The sequence below is a fragment of the Furipterus horrens genome, unplaced genomic scaffold (assembly GCF_987537825.1).
Source record: "Furipterus horrens unplaced genomic scaffold, mFurHor1.1.pri manual_scaffold_1, whole genome shotgun sequence".
Taxonomy (NCBI): Eukaryota; Metazoa; Chordata; class Mammalia; order Chiroptera; family Furipteridae; genus Furipterus; species Furipterus horrens.
Window position 1 is genome coordinate 167,589,502 of NW_028327171.1, and position 16,812 is coordinate 167,606,313.

At 41.1% G+C, this 16,812-nt stretch overlaps 1 protein-coding gene across 1 annotated transcript in view; it reads left to right on the forward strand.

Moving 5' to 3' along the window:
- Window positions 1–16,812, forward strand: part of RAPGEF4 (Rap guanine nucleotide exchange factor 4) — a 230,807-nt gene that overhangs the window by 103,662 nt on the left and 110,333 nt on the right. The window contains exons 4-5 of the mRNA XM_090280772.1: window positions 5,826–5,898; window positions 11,573–11,592. Coding sequence (XP_090136898.1) covers window positions 5,841–5,898; window positions 11,573–11,592 — 78 coding nt within the window. The 5' untranslated portion in view covers window positions 5,826–5,840. The remainder of the gene's footprint in view (window positions 1–5,825; window positions 5,899–11,572; window positions 11,593–16,812) is intronic.

Genomic DNA, 16,812 nt, shown 5'->3' on the forward strand with positions numbered 1-16,812 from the left:
TGTCTTGTGCTCTTCTTTTCTCCTTGGACTCTTTTACCATGTGAAGATAAAAATGGGCAATATGCTATATCTATTTACGAAAGTCTCTTGTTTAAATTCTTATTTCTCCACAGCCACACTTTACAGACAGGTCAGTAGATGTCTTGTGGGCCCTTATATTGTGTGTATATGAGCAGCCTCAGTAATGTGAAGCTGTCATGTAGATAATGTTTCTTCCTAAAGCTGAAGACTCTCTGCTTTGGAAATAGCATCAAGCGTACTGTGATTAGCTTGATTAGTCCTTGGCTTATTATTTCTATTATTATTATCAGCAACCATTTATTAAGTGCCTACTATGTGATAAGTTCTTTTATAGATTTTATTTCTCACCCTCCCAATGGTCTCTTAAGATGGGTATGATATCCCAGATCCCTTAGCCAGGAAACTGAGGTAAAAACTTGACTCAAGTTCACACAGGTAGCATGTGGTGGAATTAAAATTAAGACCTTGTTCATATGTGAGTCCAATGTCTAAACACTTCCTATAACATCAGAGGTTCTTGCTTTTTTCCATTGAAGCTCCCTGAATGCAGATGAAATCAATATATTATGCTCGCATCTAGACCCTTTGTAGCTAGACATAGCCAGCAGCAAAGCTCACAATTTCTTTGAAGTCTCATGCTTTAATCTTTAAAATTTATGCAAATTTGGCTTTCTACTTCATAATGTAAAAGTATAAAAATAATCTTCTAAACTACTTAACACAGAATAAAATTTAAGCTCCAGGGAGAGCTCCTGTTTCCCTCTCTCACATCCCCGCCTGCCCTGCTGACTGCCACACCGGGGGCCCACACACCAGTTTGAGAAGGTCAGCATCGCACTGTGGTGCATCTCAGTTCAAACCTTAGCATTGTTTTTTGTTTTGTTTTGTTTTTTAATAGACCTGTCAGCTATGGAGAAATCTTCACCTGGTCAATCCACAACCACAGAAGTCTTCCTAACAGAGAATAGAATCCCTAGTACTTTCTAGACAAAACCTAAATGGATCTCTATTGAGTCTTCATAGTGATTTTTTGAGTGCCCTCTGTCTGGCTGGAAGTTTAGAGATTACTTAATCTTGTGGTTTATAAACTTTTATTTGTTTTTTATTTTTTTAGAGAAAGGAGGAGGGAGGGAGAAAGAGAGGGAAAGAAACACTGATGTGAGACAGGAATGTCAATTGGTTGCCTTTTGTAGGCACCCTGACTAGGGACTGAACCCACAGCCCAGGCCTGTGCCCTGACTGTGAATTGAATCTGTGACCTTTTGGTTTGCAGGATGACACCCAACCCACTGAACCACACTGCCAAATTTTATTTTTTTAAAAAGCAAAGTCATCTTTCAAATGATATTGGGCTTGGAACTCTAATTTATAAAACAACAGAAGTGAAAACACTCTCGTTGCCATAGGGGCTGAGGGCTCTGTTGGCCTGAGGGAATGCAGGGTTCTGCCAGAGAACAAGGTTTAGAAACCCTGGATCAATTCAGAGCACTTAGTCTGTGGATGAAGAGACTGAAATCGGGCAGCTGTGATGACATGTTTGAGTTGACTCAGCTGATTAGTGACAAAGTCAGGAGCAGCTCCTGAGAATAAAGCCTGCGAAACTCTCCCCAGACCATTGAAGTCCCTGTGGTTTTCTTGTCCTATGAATGACTGATCTCCTAGCTGCCCTCCGAAGTCCTGGAGGTCTAGGGAGCGGGAGTGCTGAGGAGTCCTCCAGCCAGGGGCCGCCTTGGTGTGGACGCGTGCCGTGGCAGTTAAAGGCAGAGTACTTCCCCAGTGCATATGAAATTCAAGAATGACTGAGTTAGGCCATTGAAGCTATTGAGCCAGGGAAAGGTCTGGCAAGGGAATGTCAATCAGGGTCCCGTAGAGGACATTATCCAGGAACTCAGCCAGGCCCCTCCACACCCCAGCAGCTGGGGTTGGGGAGGTGTGTAGGGGTGACATTGAGTAACCACCATAAAAATGTGCTCTGTCACCTCTGAAAACTGCTAATCTCAGGTTTAAGCTGGCTTTGTGCTTACTTTCATGCGGGGGCCTTATTAATTATGGTCTTGGTTAATTCCCCTTGGTTTTTTTCTGGGTCTCAGAAAGCTTGAAGTGGCTTTTAAATTTCTATGAAGATAGGAATTGCTCCACAATCTAGATTTACTAATAGAGTCATCTCTCATTTTTTAATTCATCGCTATTACAAGGAAACCCAGTATTTAACTCCCCGTTAGCCCACCTTTGGAGGATTTTATAGTCTAAGGGAATTGTTCCCACCTCCACCTATGAAACTAAGAGAGAAAAGCAGTCTTTTCTTTCCCAGGCTGCGGGCTGCCACTCTCCCTTGCTGCCAGGCCCCATGCGCATTCAGATGACTGACACTTAATGGCACTGCAGGTCAGCCCCTCCCATCCAGTCTCTGGGCAGACAGACACAGTGGGTGATCCCCTACCCTCAGTGTTGGCTCAGCCAAGGATGAACAGTGAAAACTGAGTCTCCCACTTGACTCTCAGCCATCCAGATGTCTTTCCCAGAGGCAGTCATTTTACTACTTTCTGGTATACTCCGGAAGAGTCTATGCATTTATAAATCTTTATGGATATTCACATATACACATCTTTTATCTCCACAAAATTGTAGCACACTCTACACACAGTGTTTTAGTTTGCTTTTTAAAAATTTAACAATATATTGTGGAGATCATTCCATATTGGCACAGGTAGTGGTGCTCCATTCTTTTTCATGGCTGCATAATATTCCAACATCATCTCTTTATCATGAAATACCCCATCTTCATCTTCTTTGGAAGTAACCAAGATGTCATCTATTAATACTTCGTGGACCTTTGGGTTATTTCCTGTTTGTTTTGTTATTGTTTTGTTTGCTATTATGCACAGAGAGGTGTGTTTGCATATGTATTCAGGTATTTCAGGGGGCTCTACTTCTGCCCTCTAAGGGAGGTTCTTTAATCAGTCAAAGGAACTTTGCATTTTAAAATGTGATTGATACTTCCAAATTGCCTTCCACTGAGGCAGTATAATTTTATAGTACCAATAAGCCACACATGAGAGAATTTGCTTTCCCTACTTTCACTAATAATGTGTTAGCAACTTTTTGAAACATCTCCAGATCTGACAAATAAAATATGATATTGCATTATCATTTTAATGTTCCTTTCTGTCATGAGTGAGGTTCAGCCTCTTTTTATCTGATATATTCTTTAGTAGATTGCTTTTTAGCTGGTACTTGGATGATAAGCTGCTGCCTAAAGATCAAGCAATATGCAAATAATTTAGAAATTCCAATTTTCGGATATAAGCTTTATTCCAGTTAGCTGTTTTTATCCTAATTAATATAGGATGCACTGCAGAGTGCTACCTAAGAAATCAGTTTTCCTGCTTTAGTGAATGTTTATTAAAAAGTGCCCCATCAATTTTAGAAGCTGTAGTTTTTTATTTATAGGCATAAATATTTCAGTTCTGGTTGTGCAGTCTCCACTATACCAAAAATTGTTATATGGAAACCAATGTTGTCTTATTAAATATAGTACTTCTTAAATTCAATCTATTGTGACATTTATGAGACAGAAATTTGAATATCAACTGGGTATTATTGAGATGTGCATTTCTTAGCTGTGATGGTGGTATTGTGGTTTTGTCTCAGAAAAAAAAAAAAGGGTTCTTTTAGAGATTCATACTGAAATATTTATGGATTAAATGATGTATCTGAGATTTGCTTCAAAATAATTCTGGAAGGGGCAAGTGATGGGAATATATATGAAATAACATTGGTCACGAGTTAATAATTATTGAGCCCAGATGTTAGGTGTGTGGTATTCTGTCTGTTTTTACATACGTTTGAAAACTTCCATGAAAATTCTAAAATTCAACAGATCAGTGTTAACTTTGTATTATGTGCAAGCCATAGTGCTCTACTTATAGGAGACACACACCTCACAAGTGCAAGGGGCCTCAGCCGCTTGTTCTTTGCAGTGAGCCTGGTGCCTAGGACACTGTCTGCACATAGTAGGTGCTCAATACGTCCTGAGCTCCAGCCCATGCTCTGGTTTCCAGAGGATTGCTCAGTTTTCTGTCCCCAGGAGCTCCATCCCTGATGATGTGCTTCATGAGCGAGTTCCAGACCAAGTGCTAGGGAGCTGAAGGAAGGCGAAGTCCCAGTCCTTCAGGGGTCAGGGAAGTGCTTCCGTGGAGTCCCTGAGAATTGACATTGAGGTACCTGAGACAAAGAAGATCCTCCACATCCAAAACTTTTCTGAGCAAGGCAAAATTGCTCCTTTAATTTAACATGAACTGTTTCTTTTAGGAGCCAAGTAGGCAGTTACTAACAGTAAGAGTAATAGCTCAAAAGGCTGCAGGGGTCACAAAACCCTCTTAGAACATATTCCCATCCCTGACTCCTCTCTTTGAGCCTGTTTTATTCTGAGTTCAGCATGATATCATGCCGAGCAATGTGTTTAATCAATGCTCTCCGGTGAGGAAGAAGAGTAGATAGTGTCATAAGAAAGAAGAGAATCAGAACTGGGAAGCTATCAAAGGAAATGTCCAGAATTCAGGGTGGTAGATAAGTCCTGTGGGTATGTTTGAGTGATCAGTTAACTCAGAGGCAGATAAATTCATGATTTTTCTTGTTTGCATGCAGGTGTTGGTACAGTCGCCTCAGCATGAGAGCAAAAATGGATTAAAAAAATAAAAGCTAGTCACATCTTGACTGGAAGAAGGCTCTTTTGAGAAATTGTCAAAGTTTCATTACAAACACCATTCAAATATACCAAATGGGCCAGATGGTTGCTCGAATATTGCACTTTGCCAGCTGCCCATTGCTACAGATGAAGTCTTTTCTGCTGACGTTTGTGTAACCCACAAGCACCTTATAGAGTGTTGATTCTTTTGATGTTGCTTAACATTTGTGTGGCACTGTAATTATAAGCCATAAATATACACGACACCATGCAATACCTAAAATTGCTCAGCTTTCATTCTGAAAGGGGAGGAGGCTATACTATTACCTGACAGGGGAGGATGTCTAATATTCATTTGTCATTCTTTCTAAATGCCGCCCCTCTCTCGTAGGATGCTCTAGATTGCTTTATGCTCACCAAGCCTTGTCCCTTCAAAACAGTGCAGACTTCGAAGGCTAATATATATCTCTGAGCCCCCAGGCTTTAAAGTGTTCCTGGACCAAAAATAAGGGGATACAATTCAGGGGACTCCGAACAGTTCTAACGAAGCCACACTCTTCTATTTGACAACATACCAACAGTTCCTTGGAGGTCACAAAACAGGCAGGTGTACGATGTAAAAGGAAGTAGGTAAATAGGAGCAAATCAGCTTCTTTCAAAACAGACATGTTTTCGGGATGCATTTTTTTTTTCTTTGAAAGAAAGCTGATTCAATGTCATTCACCTGTTTATTTGTATCTGCAGCTATCAACACCAAGAGTCTTTCCCCCCTACCCAAACCTGAGCATGTATTGGCAGGAGTGAGAAGCAGGCAGGAGATGGAGGGAGGGTAAAAGCCCACACAATGCGATTAATCAGTCACAACTGCTTAAATGAACTGGCTGAGATGCAGCCCCTCCCTGGGCAGGGACACATTCAGCCTCGTCCAGGAACACATCTTTGGAACACAGTATCTTTATTGTAGGCCACGGATCCCAGACAGCATGTTTCAAGGCTCTGTAAATGCAAGGCTCAGCTGCTTCCTGATGACCAACGTTTCTGCTTTTTAACATGTAAATGAACGAGTGCTCCAAGTGAGTAAATATCTGTGCATTGAGTTTACAATCTTGTCTTTCAGAAATACCGGCAGTACATGGCAGGACTTCTGGCTCCTCCTTATGGTGTTATGGAAACGGGCTCTAACAATGACAGTAAGTGAAAAATGTGAACATTTTGCATCTAAAAATGCGTCGTGTGGTGTGTGTTTTCATGTGACAAAAATATGCCTACACCAGCTTGACAGATTAAGTTTCCAGACTCTTTTGTGAATAAACAGACCTGCTAGCCCACATGGGTTATTTTAAAAAATGTTAATATAGTATTATTTTATGGCTTCAGCTGGTGCTGTGGTGCTAGCTGGAACTTCAGCATACTTAGAACGCCTCTCAGAATCTCTTCATTTCATTGCAAAATCCAGTGTTGTCGCTGTGCTCTTAATGGGATTCATGAACTGTGTTTGTCTTGGTCACTTCTACACACCCGAGAGCCCCACCTCTTGCTCATTTTGATGTTATTGATCAAGGAGAGAAGCAGCGTGAGTCATGATTCTTCTCTAATTACAGCCTCTCCAAACTCTGGGCCTTTTATAAAAGACCAGTCTCTGATCATAATAAAAGAAAGGAAGCTTTTCTCTGTGATACGCTTTTCTAGTGGGTGCCCACTGGGCTCAGGGAAGTCCTGTGTCCCGACTGTGTTTATGTTTGCGCACGTCAGGAGCATCTGTATAGCACTCCTTGCCGCCCCTGGGAGATGCTCGTTGCACTGCTAACCCCCTTATTTGGCTCTTGCATGTTTATGTGTGACAAGGTACCAAGTACTGGGGTTTTTGAGATTGTAGCCCTTCAATTAGACTCAGTGATGGAGCGGGCAGCACTTCCGCTCCAAGCATCTTCACGGCCTGAGAGTCACCCTTCAGATAGATCCTCTTCCTCACACCTTGAGTCCCCACTCTTAATCCCAGACTTGTAACTTTTACAGGGGATTCTCCTCTCTGCTTGGCCGAGATCTAAGTGAGCGTCCTCATTTTCCTTCTCCTCTGGTTCCCAACGTCCGTGGAGCCTCTGCCCTCTCCTGTTTCTGTTCTGTCCTCGGGGAGAAGGGCGGGCCTTTCTTCCCTTTCCTCTGCTTCCCGGTTTTGATTGTTCTCTCCTGGCTGATCTAGGGATGACTGGCTCATGAGGATCCCAGCTGTGCTGTGCCCTAGCTTTGTGACCTTGGGCAAGGCGCTTGGTCTCTCTGAGCCTCAGTTTCCTCACAGGGTTACTGTGAGGATGAAATGAAGCTAAGCATGTCAAGGGCTTGGAAGGGTTCCAAGCATGTAATTAGCCCCCAAATGAGGTTAGCTATTATTTCCTCAACACCAGCCCCTCTTGAACCCCTGCAAGTCTGGCTTCTGCCCCATACTCCTTGACTCAAACCACTCTGCAGCTTCCAGTGACCAATCAATAACCAGGCTCAGTCATTACCACTCCCCATTCTCTCTGACTTTGAGAAGGACATTCACATTCCATTTAGTCACATTCCAACACTCCGTTCTCCTGTGGTCTCAGGCTCCACTGCATTAGCCTGGTTTTCTCATATCTCTCTGGTGACTTGCATGTTTGCCCCTTTTACAGATACTTCTTCCTTTCAGTCAAAAGTTTAGGTATAACCTTAGCTGTTTTTCCCTATACTTTCCCCTGACCATTGCATCCATTCTGGCAATTGGTATAAACACTTCCCAAACCAATACCTCTGATTCCTCCAAAGGGCAGCCTAGCTTTCCAAGTGACTGCTGGCTCTCTTTCCATCTGGATGTCTGCTGGCTTCTTCAATTCAGCATGTCAGTAACAGAAAAAATTCTGGTTCCCTCTGAAAGTGCGTTTTCATTCACAACTGCCCCGTTCTCCTGCAGGTGCCAGGCTCGGAACCCTGCCCATCTGGGAGCCCTCCTCTCTCTTACTTCCGCTGCCGAGGTTAACCGCTTGTCCACCCCTTGCTCCTTCCTTTGCTGCATTCACTTTCTTTCATTTCTGCCCCCTTCTCAGCCACCTGGCTGACGGCCTCACTCTTGACCTGAAGGCAGAAATGACTTACCTGGCTCTGAACCTTGGGTAGCTCACCCTTGGTCTACCCTGCACCTCGCTTATACAGAGCTCCTTTTTATTTAACTTTTGTTGTGAACAATTTCAAGCATGCAGAATGATACCGTTAACCCCTGTGTTTTCATCATTTCAATTTAATTAATATCTTAATATTTAAATAGGATTTTTATTAATGTGTATTTTAAAATCAATATTTTGCCATATTTCTTTCTTTTAATTGTACACATGTATTTTACACCAAATACTTCAACAGGTATTTTTTAAAATAAAAACTTTTCCATGTATGACCATACACTATTATCACACCTAATGGCTGGTATGGTTTTTCTTAACAACATCTACTACCTAGTGCATATGTAGATTTCCCCAACGGAAGAGCTTTATAGCTCATTGCTCAAACTGGACCTCAATCAAGGACCATGCCATTAACGCTTGTTTTTATGTCTTTATTTTTATTTTATTATTGATTATGCTGTTACGGTTGTCCCAATTTCTTTCTCCCCTGCTCCCCCACCTCCAGTTGTCCCCCCACCTTAGTTCATGCCCATTGGTTGTGCACATAGTTCTTCTCAACATCTTCCTGTCTACTCCACTCCCTCCTACTATGCTTCTTAATTCTTGCACCATCTCCTTCCCTTCCCCCCACCCCCTCCCCACTGACCTCCCCCCAAAATGTTCCCATACCTATAATTCTTTTTCCACTCTCGTTGCCTACTTAGTTTGCCTTTGTTTCAATTCCCTGGCTTCTGCTGTTGGTTGTTGTGATACAGTTTTCATTTTAATGTTCATAGTTTTGATCCTCCTTCTCCTAAACAAGTTCCTTTAACATCTCATATAACAGTGGTTTGGATCTAACAAACTCCTTCAGTTTTACTTTGTCCTGAAAACACTTTCTCTGCCCCTCTATCCTGAATGACAGCTTTGCAGGATAGAGTAATCATGGTTGTAGGTTTTTGATTTTCATTACTTTGAATATTTCTTGCCAGTCCCTTCTTGCCTGCAGAGTTTCTTTTGAGAAATCCTCTGACAGTCTTATTGGGACCCCTTTGTACATAATTCTTCTCTTCTCTCTTGCTGCTTTTAAGATTCTCTCTTTATCTTTAATTTTTGACATTTTGATGATAATGTGTGTTGGTGTGGTCCTCCCTGGGTCCAGCCTATCCGGAACTCCGTACTTCCTGAACCTGTAAGTTCATTTCCTTCGCCAAGTTCGGGAAGTTCTGCTTCATTATTTTTTCACATAATTTTTCAATTTCTAGTTCTTCTTCTTCATCTTCTGGCAATCCGATAATTCGAATGTTCGATCGGTTATAGCTGTCCCAGAGGTTTCTGAGCCTCTCCTCAGTTTCCTCACTTTTGGTTTCCTCTTTCTGCACTGGTTGACTATTTGTTCCCTCCCTATGTTCTGATTTGTTGATTTGATCCATGGCTTTTCTTTCCTCACCACTTGTCTTGTATGTATTTTTGTTCATTTCAGCAGGACTAGCCTTCATTCCTTCCCTGTCTTGATTCAGCCCCGCTGTTAGGTCTGTAAGCTGCCTTATGACCATAGCTCTGAACTGAGCCTCAGGAAGATTCTCTATTTGTTCGTCAGTCAAGGCTTTTATTTGTTTTTTTGTTAGCTCTGTGATTGCTATTTCAACCATTAATTCTGCCATTCTGACCATTTTGTTTATCTTTCCTTCTTGGGCGGGGCGCTGTCACACCTCCTACGCTATATTGGGTGGAGCCCCGTGTGCTCGTCACAACCTGGTGACCTTTCTCACCACACTGTGGCGCTTTGCGTGGGGGAGGGGGTCTAAGATGGATTCCTGCTGTTACTCTCCGCTGAGGAACAGGGCCGCCTCCCAACGGGGTCTGCCTTCTCCGGCCTTGGAATCTCAAGCTGATGGATCTGGTCTGCAGCCGGGGCCGGCTCCCAGGCACTTCTCTCCTCCCCCCAAATACAGGTGTCTGCTTACCAGGTCCCGCTGTTCGCTACTGCGGTTGCCGCCTCCAGCACAGTTCGATCTCTCTTAGCCACGGGTTCGCACTTCCTACCCGTCCAGATGAGCACCACTTGTTTATAACTTCATATGTTGGACTTCCATGTAGCTTTATTTTCTGGAACTTCTTATTATTTTTGGTTTTGTGGTAGTTGTAATCCTTCTTAGTTGTAGAATGAGACAGAGCGTGTTGGTCTATGCCTCCATCTTGGCTAGAAGTCCTTGTTTTTATGTCTTAAATGTCTTTCAATTATGAACAGTCCCTTTCCATCCTTTTCATGGTCATAATTTCTCTATTACTCAGAACCACTTAATAATTGTCCACCACTTGCCACGGACAGTGAATTCCAAGACTGCTATTGCCTTAGCCCAACTTTTGAGTTCCTGCATGGCCCCAAATCTCCTTTTCAGTATTATTTCTCTACAGAGACCCTAATTTCCAGCCACTCAGTTATGGTGATTTGTACAACTGTGTATTTGTCTTATTAAACCTCCTGGAAAGTAAGCTTCCATTACACCCCTGTATCTCCTCATTCAATCAACTTTAGTCCTTTCAAATGGTTGTTGAAAGAATGATTGGGTGGGTGGATGGACGGACTCAAGATGAGTTTCAGAGCGCTGACATTAGGCCACCCTTACTTCTTCTGACAGATCTGGGAAGTGATGGCAAACCTGCCTGTTAGTACCCTCTGTTTATATCCTGGTGCTATCCCCATTTGGGAGCCAGAGTTTGATTAGGGAATGTTTCCAAATAGACTCTTTCATCCTTATCTCTCCCGGGTGCTCTACTGCTCCCCATTAGGATGAGTGCTCAGTTCTTTTAATGCCAATATTGTAAATCATTATAGTCCCATATTAAACACAGAATGTTCTGTTTATTCCGAATTTGGATGTGCTGTATTTTAACATTGAAAACCACCCCACACTGCCCCAGTGGTTCAAAACTAGGTGCAGGCCACATTTAAACCACTTGTGTTCTGTCTCCTCGATATAAAGCCACTTGTGCCCACTTTTCTGGGAGCAGTAAGTTCTGCTGGGGCTGTGGACCTTCCAGTATGACCACCCTCACCTGCCATGTCTGCCAGCAGCCCCAGAGAAAGTGCAGATGACTGGGGCCTGCCTGTTGTAGATGCTCAGGAAATGTTTGTGGGTGAATGAGCAAATGAGTAAATAGATGAATGTTTCACTTTTCTTGCTCAGAAAACTGATATATCCCTGGAAACAGCCACTGCCCTGTTCATACCTGACTTGGAGGCAGCAGGAGTTTGCTTTGCCCCAAATGCAAGATGTGTTCTAGTGGGTTTTATGTGCAACCTGCTCTTAGGTTCAAATCCCTGTAGCAGTGTGAAGTGGTTTGGAATGTAAAAACACAAATGTGCCACTTAAACTTGATGTGTCTGTCTAAAATTTCAAGTGCACTGGTGTCCAAGACAGAGGAATCAGTTGCTCACATGGTGTAAACAAGTCAGGGGTAAATTTTACGTATGGGAAGGTAAAGTCTGTGGCAGGAAAGCAAAATCAGCAGCAGATTTGGTTGTCTGGCACACAGCCCTGCTCCTGGTTCATCGATCTATTTATATTACAGGCTTTGAAAAGTGCTCCTGTTTTTCATAGCAGCATTATGTAGATGTCTTTTTTTTTTTTTTTTTAACACCAAATTTTACTTGGTTTGATTCAGCAAAGGATTTCAGTTCCATTTTACAGGTTGATCTCATAATTCATTCTTTCTCTCTCTCTCTCTCCTTTTGCTCTTCCAGGGATTCCTGACAAGGAAAATGTGAGTAGCTACTCTCTCTGCCTAGCTTCTAAAAACTGTGAAAAGGTAAAAAATAATCATGGTAACCTTGCCAGCAAAAAGAGCTCTTTATTCACATTCAACAGAGCAATAAATATTTTTCTAATCTTATTCTGGCATCTTCGGTGGGTCACTTTGAAGTATACAGGGGAGAAGGTCTATTGCTATGACATTGCCCTCACGTGTCCTTGACATTAATTAGTCTGAAGGACGGTTACTGTGGGGGCAAACAGTGCAAATGCCAAGTGTTTCCTTTTCCCGTGATGCATACACGGCAGTACAACAAATCATTAGTTTAAGAGCCTATAGAAAATATATTGTTTTCCTTAGTAGGAATACAAAAACGTGAATTTCAGGGTCAGATGATGAATTTACCTAATTGTATATTAAAGTCATATTTCTCTTTGGAAGCCAAAAAAAATTACTATAATAGTTTAGGGAAAGCAGGTGAGAGAGTAGAAGGCTTAGGACAAATCTTTCCTAAGAAACAGTACCAAGCATGCATTCTAGGAATGGAAGTGGTGTGGCGTCAGTGTCTTTGCCTGTAAATAATAATAATGATATTAATTATGTTAACTGAAATCGAAATTTAGACAACAACATGGAAGAGTTACTGATGGAAGCATGTGGTGATTCATCTGAAGCCATGCTTGGTGGCTCTCAGATGTATCATCTTGCCATTGTGTTCCCTGATTGCTATACCCAAGTGGCAATGCTACAGAATTGTCACCCTTCTTTCCCTGCTTTTGCTCCTATGTCTGTGGGCTAAGATATTGTCTCAACTGAATTCAGATGATTTCTGTATCCCTTTTCAGAGTTCTGACTCTACGTTTCTTTAGGTCTCCCTGTTTTCATAATTTTGGTTTTAAAGAGCTGGTTAGGAATTCTGGCCCACTGCTGTACTGCTACAAATTTGGGTTCAGGACCCAGCAATGTGGCTTCAAATGTCACACCAAAATTTTACTTGGCTTGGATCAGCAAAGGATTCTAGTTCCTCCCTGGGTGGGCCTTGTGCAAGCTACTTGACTTTTCTGAACACCCTTGCCTCATCTTCAAAACGTGGATGTTAGTCCTGACCACCTAAAAGGCCATTATGAATACTGAATGAGAGAGTCTGTAGAAAACCAGGATATTACAATCGAGCTCAGTAAATGTTAGGGCTATTATTATAATTACTATCTTCTCAAGTCTTCTGTCATTTTTCCTTCTCTGAAAATGTCTTACCCTTTATAAAGTAACTGTTTTTTGTTTTGTTTTTTTCCTTTATGACTCTCCTTAAAATACCTTTCTTCAGTGAACCATTCTGTTGATCATTTGCTATTAGAAAAATGTTCTTGTGTGTTGAGTAAAGCTCTAGATAATCAGGTCCATAGCGAGTCTAAAGCCAGAGCCTTTAGAGTCTAAAGTAACAATCTCATCATTTTGGACATGATGTCCCAAAGACACTATAACAAAAAATACACAGGTCATCAGCCAAATAAAGATGGGAAAAGGGCCCGCTGCTTCCTCACCAAGGGACTCTCAGTGCTGGGGAGAGCCTACAGAATGGCAAACCCTAGGGGGTCTAAAATGTTCTAAGCTTCAAAAGGAAGCTGTGTCTCTCTTTGGCCCCCCATGAACTTTAGGAAGGACCTCCCTGCAGTGGGATGACAGGCACACATTCTAAGCAGAAAGTCTACCAGCTGTCATCCTGTAGCTCATTTTGTGACAAAATAGGAATTTGAAGCTTGCAGAACATTAGAAACAATGATGTAGGGGCTGGCCAGGCTGTCTCCCCTGTATGAGTTGTGACGTATGCTTACTTGCATTTGTTTGGGCCATTCCATGTCAAATCCTCTGACGAACGGAACAGCACATGTTTTCCCTATCAGCAAATAGAGTGAAGGTCATGTCACTCTGTACTCTTAGGAAAACTCTCCTATTCCGTCAAAGTAAAGCAAAGGACATCAAAGACATTCATGAGCAGAGTTGAAGCTCTAGAAGGATAAAGAGAAGCCTGAGATCCTTAAAGTAGTGTTAATTGAAGTTTTTCTTTTATAAGAGACAGGTTGTGTTGTGATGGTTTCTTTAATCCTTTACCTTCTGTAACTACATGCTGGCTATTTCTAAATAGCAATAATATGCCCGTGATTGAAATAAAAGCACTTCAACTATTGTTTCAATGTCCAAACAGAGTCTTTGTGGAAAGAATATATTCTCCTTTCTAGCTCCTACTCTTGATTTTGTGAATAACCATGTTTAACTTTTAAACAAATATGCAGATATCAGTAAGTTGTGTTTTTACCTCCCTTGCCAGCTACATTTTATTTCCAGACCCATGCTTACCTTGCATAAAAAGAACTTTCTCTTCATAAATTGTGCCTTTGTAGAAACAAATGGGCTGGCAGTTAGCTTGCTGGATTATTTTGTTTACTGTTTACTGTAATTGATAGGGGCAATATTTAACTTTAAGTACCACAGGACACTGTAACCTATAAAATAATTGATAACTACATTAGAAAAATGAACATTGAGCCAACAAAACACATAGACTATTTTGGTAGGGTTGTGATTGTCTGGGGATGTTGGTTTTAAAAAGAAATTTTTTTCTCTGATCTGTTCAAGTTGTATTTTTTCTGTCTTCTGTATGTGCCATACCTGACCGACCATGTTTAGCACAGGAGCTAAAAAAACAAACAAACCCACAATTAAAAAAGAGCTTTATAGTTGAATATTACAGTTGCCCTTTGAAGGAATGAACTTGTCTATAACTTTTTGCTATTTATGTTGATTTTGTTCTTACTGTGCTGTATTCTTTTGAGAGGCACTTGCTATGGAGTTTTGTAGTCTTAGAAGTTTATACTTTTATTCCTCAGTGATCAAGAGCCAGAAAATAGACTCAGGGAGAGATTACAAAATAATCCTGTTTCCTGACTTACAAACATCTTGTTTCCAAAAAGATCATTTGAGGTCTTCATTTTTCCGACAGTTATATGTAGTATTGATAGTGTCACTAGCAAGTTTCTTGCTAAATATGAAAGCATACTTTACCAGTATAAAATACTATCAATGCCGAGGTCAAAGGTTTCCTGAGCACTAGAACTGATGCTAGCTATTAGTAATGAGCAAGCTTTGGAGACTTTTAAAGCTATTTGTAGGTCTTATTTCAAGAAGATGATGAAGTTTTTCAAACTTTTACAAATCACAGTTCATTTATATGAAGAACAATTTTCAGAAATTATTATAAAGACATAAGTTTTTAAATGGCAAATGGTCAGGAAATAATCTACACAGTTTGTGAAAATTTTCATTAAAGAGAGTAATAGAGTAATAATAAGCAAGTAACTATTATGGTTAAAAGTTTAGGAATTTTAGGGATTTTTAGGGACTATAATAACATTTATATCAATTGATGTTCTTTATCAAGGTTAGAGAAAACAAATTAGAACATTTTCTACCAATTATATGGCAATATCTTATTTTACCATTATAGATTGGTTATGATTCTGGGCCAGATGAAGAAAAAGGAAGGTGTGTATGCTGATACAAATTTAAAGTGTAAAAAACTTTAGACAATCCCATAAAACCTGGTAAAACCTTCACCTTCACCTTTAGAACACCTACTGGATTCAAACCAACAGTTTTCTGCAGAACACAAAAGTTTTTAAAATCTTGCTTTAAAACATGACTGATAAAAGTCCAGAGCTTATCAAGGTATCTTGGCCAGAGTCCACAGGCTTCCCCAGCGGCCATTCCCCCACTTCATGGGTGAGAATGGTTTTACCAGTGCTGATGCCACCCTGAAACAACGCGTGTCAGGGGCTGAGAGTTCAAAGCTCTCCACGGGAGAGCAGACCAACCAAATGCTGAAGACTTAGAACATACTGAGCCTGCTCGTCATGATTTTGAAGGACATATTGCTTATCACCTAAGTGAAGATTAGATTGAGGGTGCCACTGGCCTTGGTCTGTGCAATGTGTAGTGTGTAAATACTCATTTCTTCAGCTGGCCTATTGGAATGCGCAGCTTGGTGAGCCAAGACTTGCTTTGCCCCACCTCCTGGAGAACACCAGTGAGTGATGTCGAAGAGGCCAAGGACAACTTGAGCTCTCTGAAGACATGTTTGTTTTGGTGTTTGTGAGTTATGGGTTTTCTGGGGCAGAATGTCCTTGCTGAATCTCCTTCTGCTTTTTATTCCGTCTGTTCCTCTCATCTGTTGTAAAAGCTGACCTACCGTCTCTCTCTTTCTCTCTAGCTTCTGCAGTGGTATATTGATTGAATTTCGAAGGTAATGGGTGATTGTCCTTCAGGTAAATAATAAATAGTAAATGCAGGTAGCAGTCTAAAATCCTGGTCTTAGGTTGTCAATGAGAACATATGTTTGTTGCTTCTCAGTGTTCTTGGCCCTGCTCACAGGACCTGCTTTCTGTGTTTGCTTGACAAAAGGGCACCAATCGGGCTGTATTTGGGTGGTACCTTGTTAGCATATTTTAGAATTATGTTTCTAATATGAATTACATTTGGTGATTGTTTTAATGTTCCAGTTTTGGCTCCTTTTCATTTAAAAATTTTCTTTTATGACACAGAACTTCTTAATGTTGCCACCAGCTAATAGTTTTCTCAGGTTGTCACTGATGGTTCTCTAGGGTTGCTTTGAGTATATTCTCTCTGTCTTTTCTGTAATCAGACTTTGACTTGGCCAGGTATCACAGAGAGAACCTGGCTAGCATTTAATCCTTAAACATCATCATAATAAAAGAAATGAGATTCCCTAGTCTCTCTGGCCTCAGCTTCTCCTGGCTCTCACTTAAAAAATAGCACAGACTTCAGGCGATCCTGCTCAGAATCGGCTCACTGCTGAGAACCAGTTCTACTATCAGCAGGAACAAGGGACATGATGTCAGGTTGATAATAATGTGCTCTACTGCTAATTCCAAAGTTATGGGAGAAGACTGTTGTCTTCAGAAATACTTCATCCTGTGTGGCAGGCAATTGTGTTCATCGCCAGTAACTTTGGGATGCTAGCACATTATTTCAACTGATTGTGAGACTACATAATATAGTATTTGTTTGATGAATTTGAATTTTTATTGTTCTTGTTTTCAGAAATTGAAACCAAATTATTTGCAAAATATGTCTTCTTTTTAGGAGAGAAAATTGTAGTGTTCTCAGATTGGATAAATTAATTTGGCGATTACATGTCACTTAGGATTCGGATTCTTT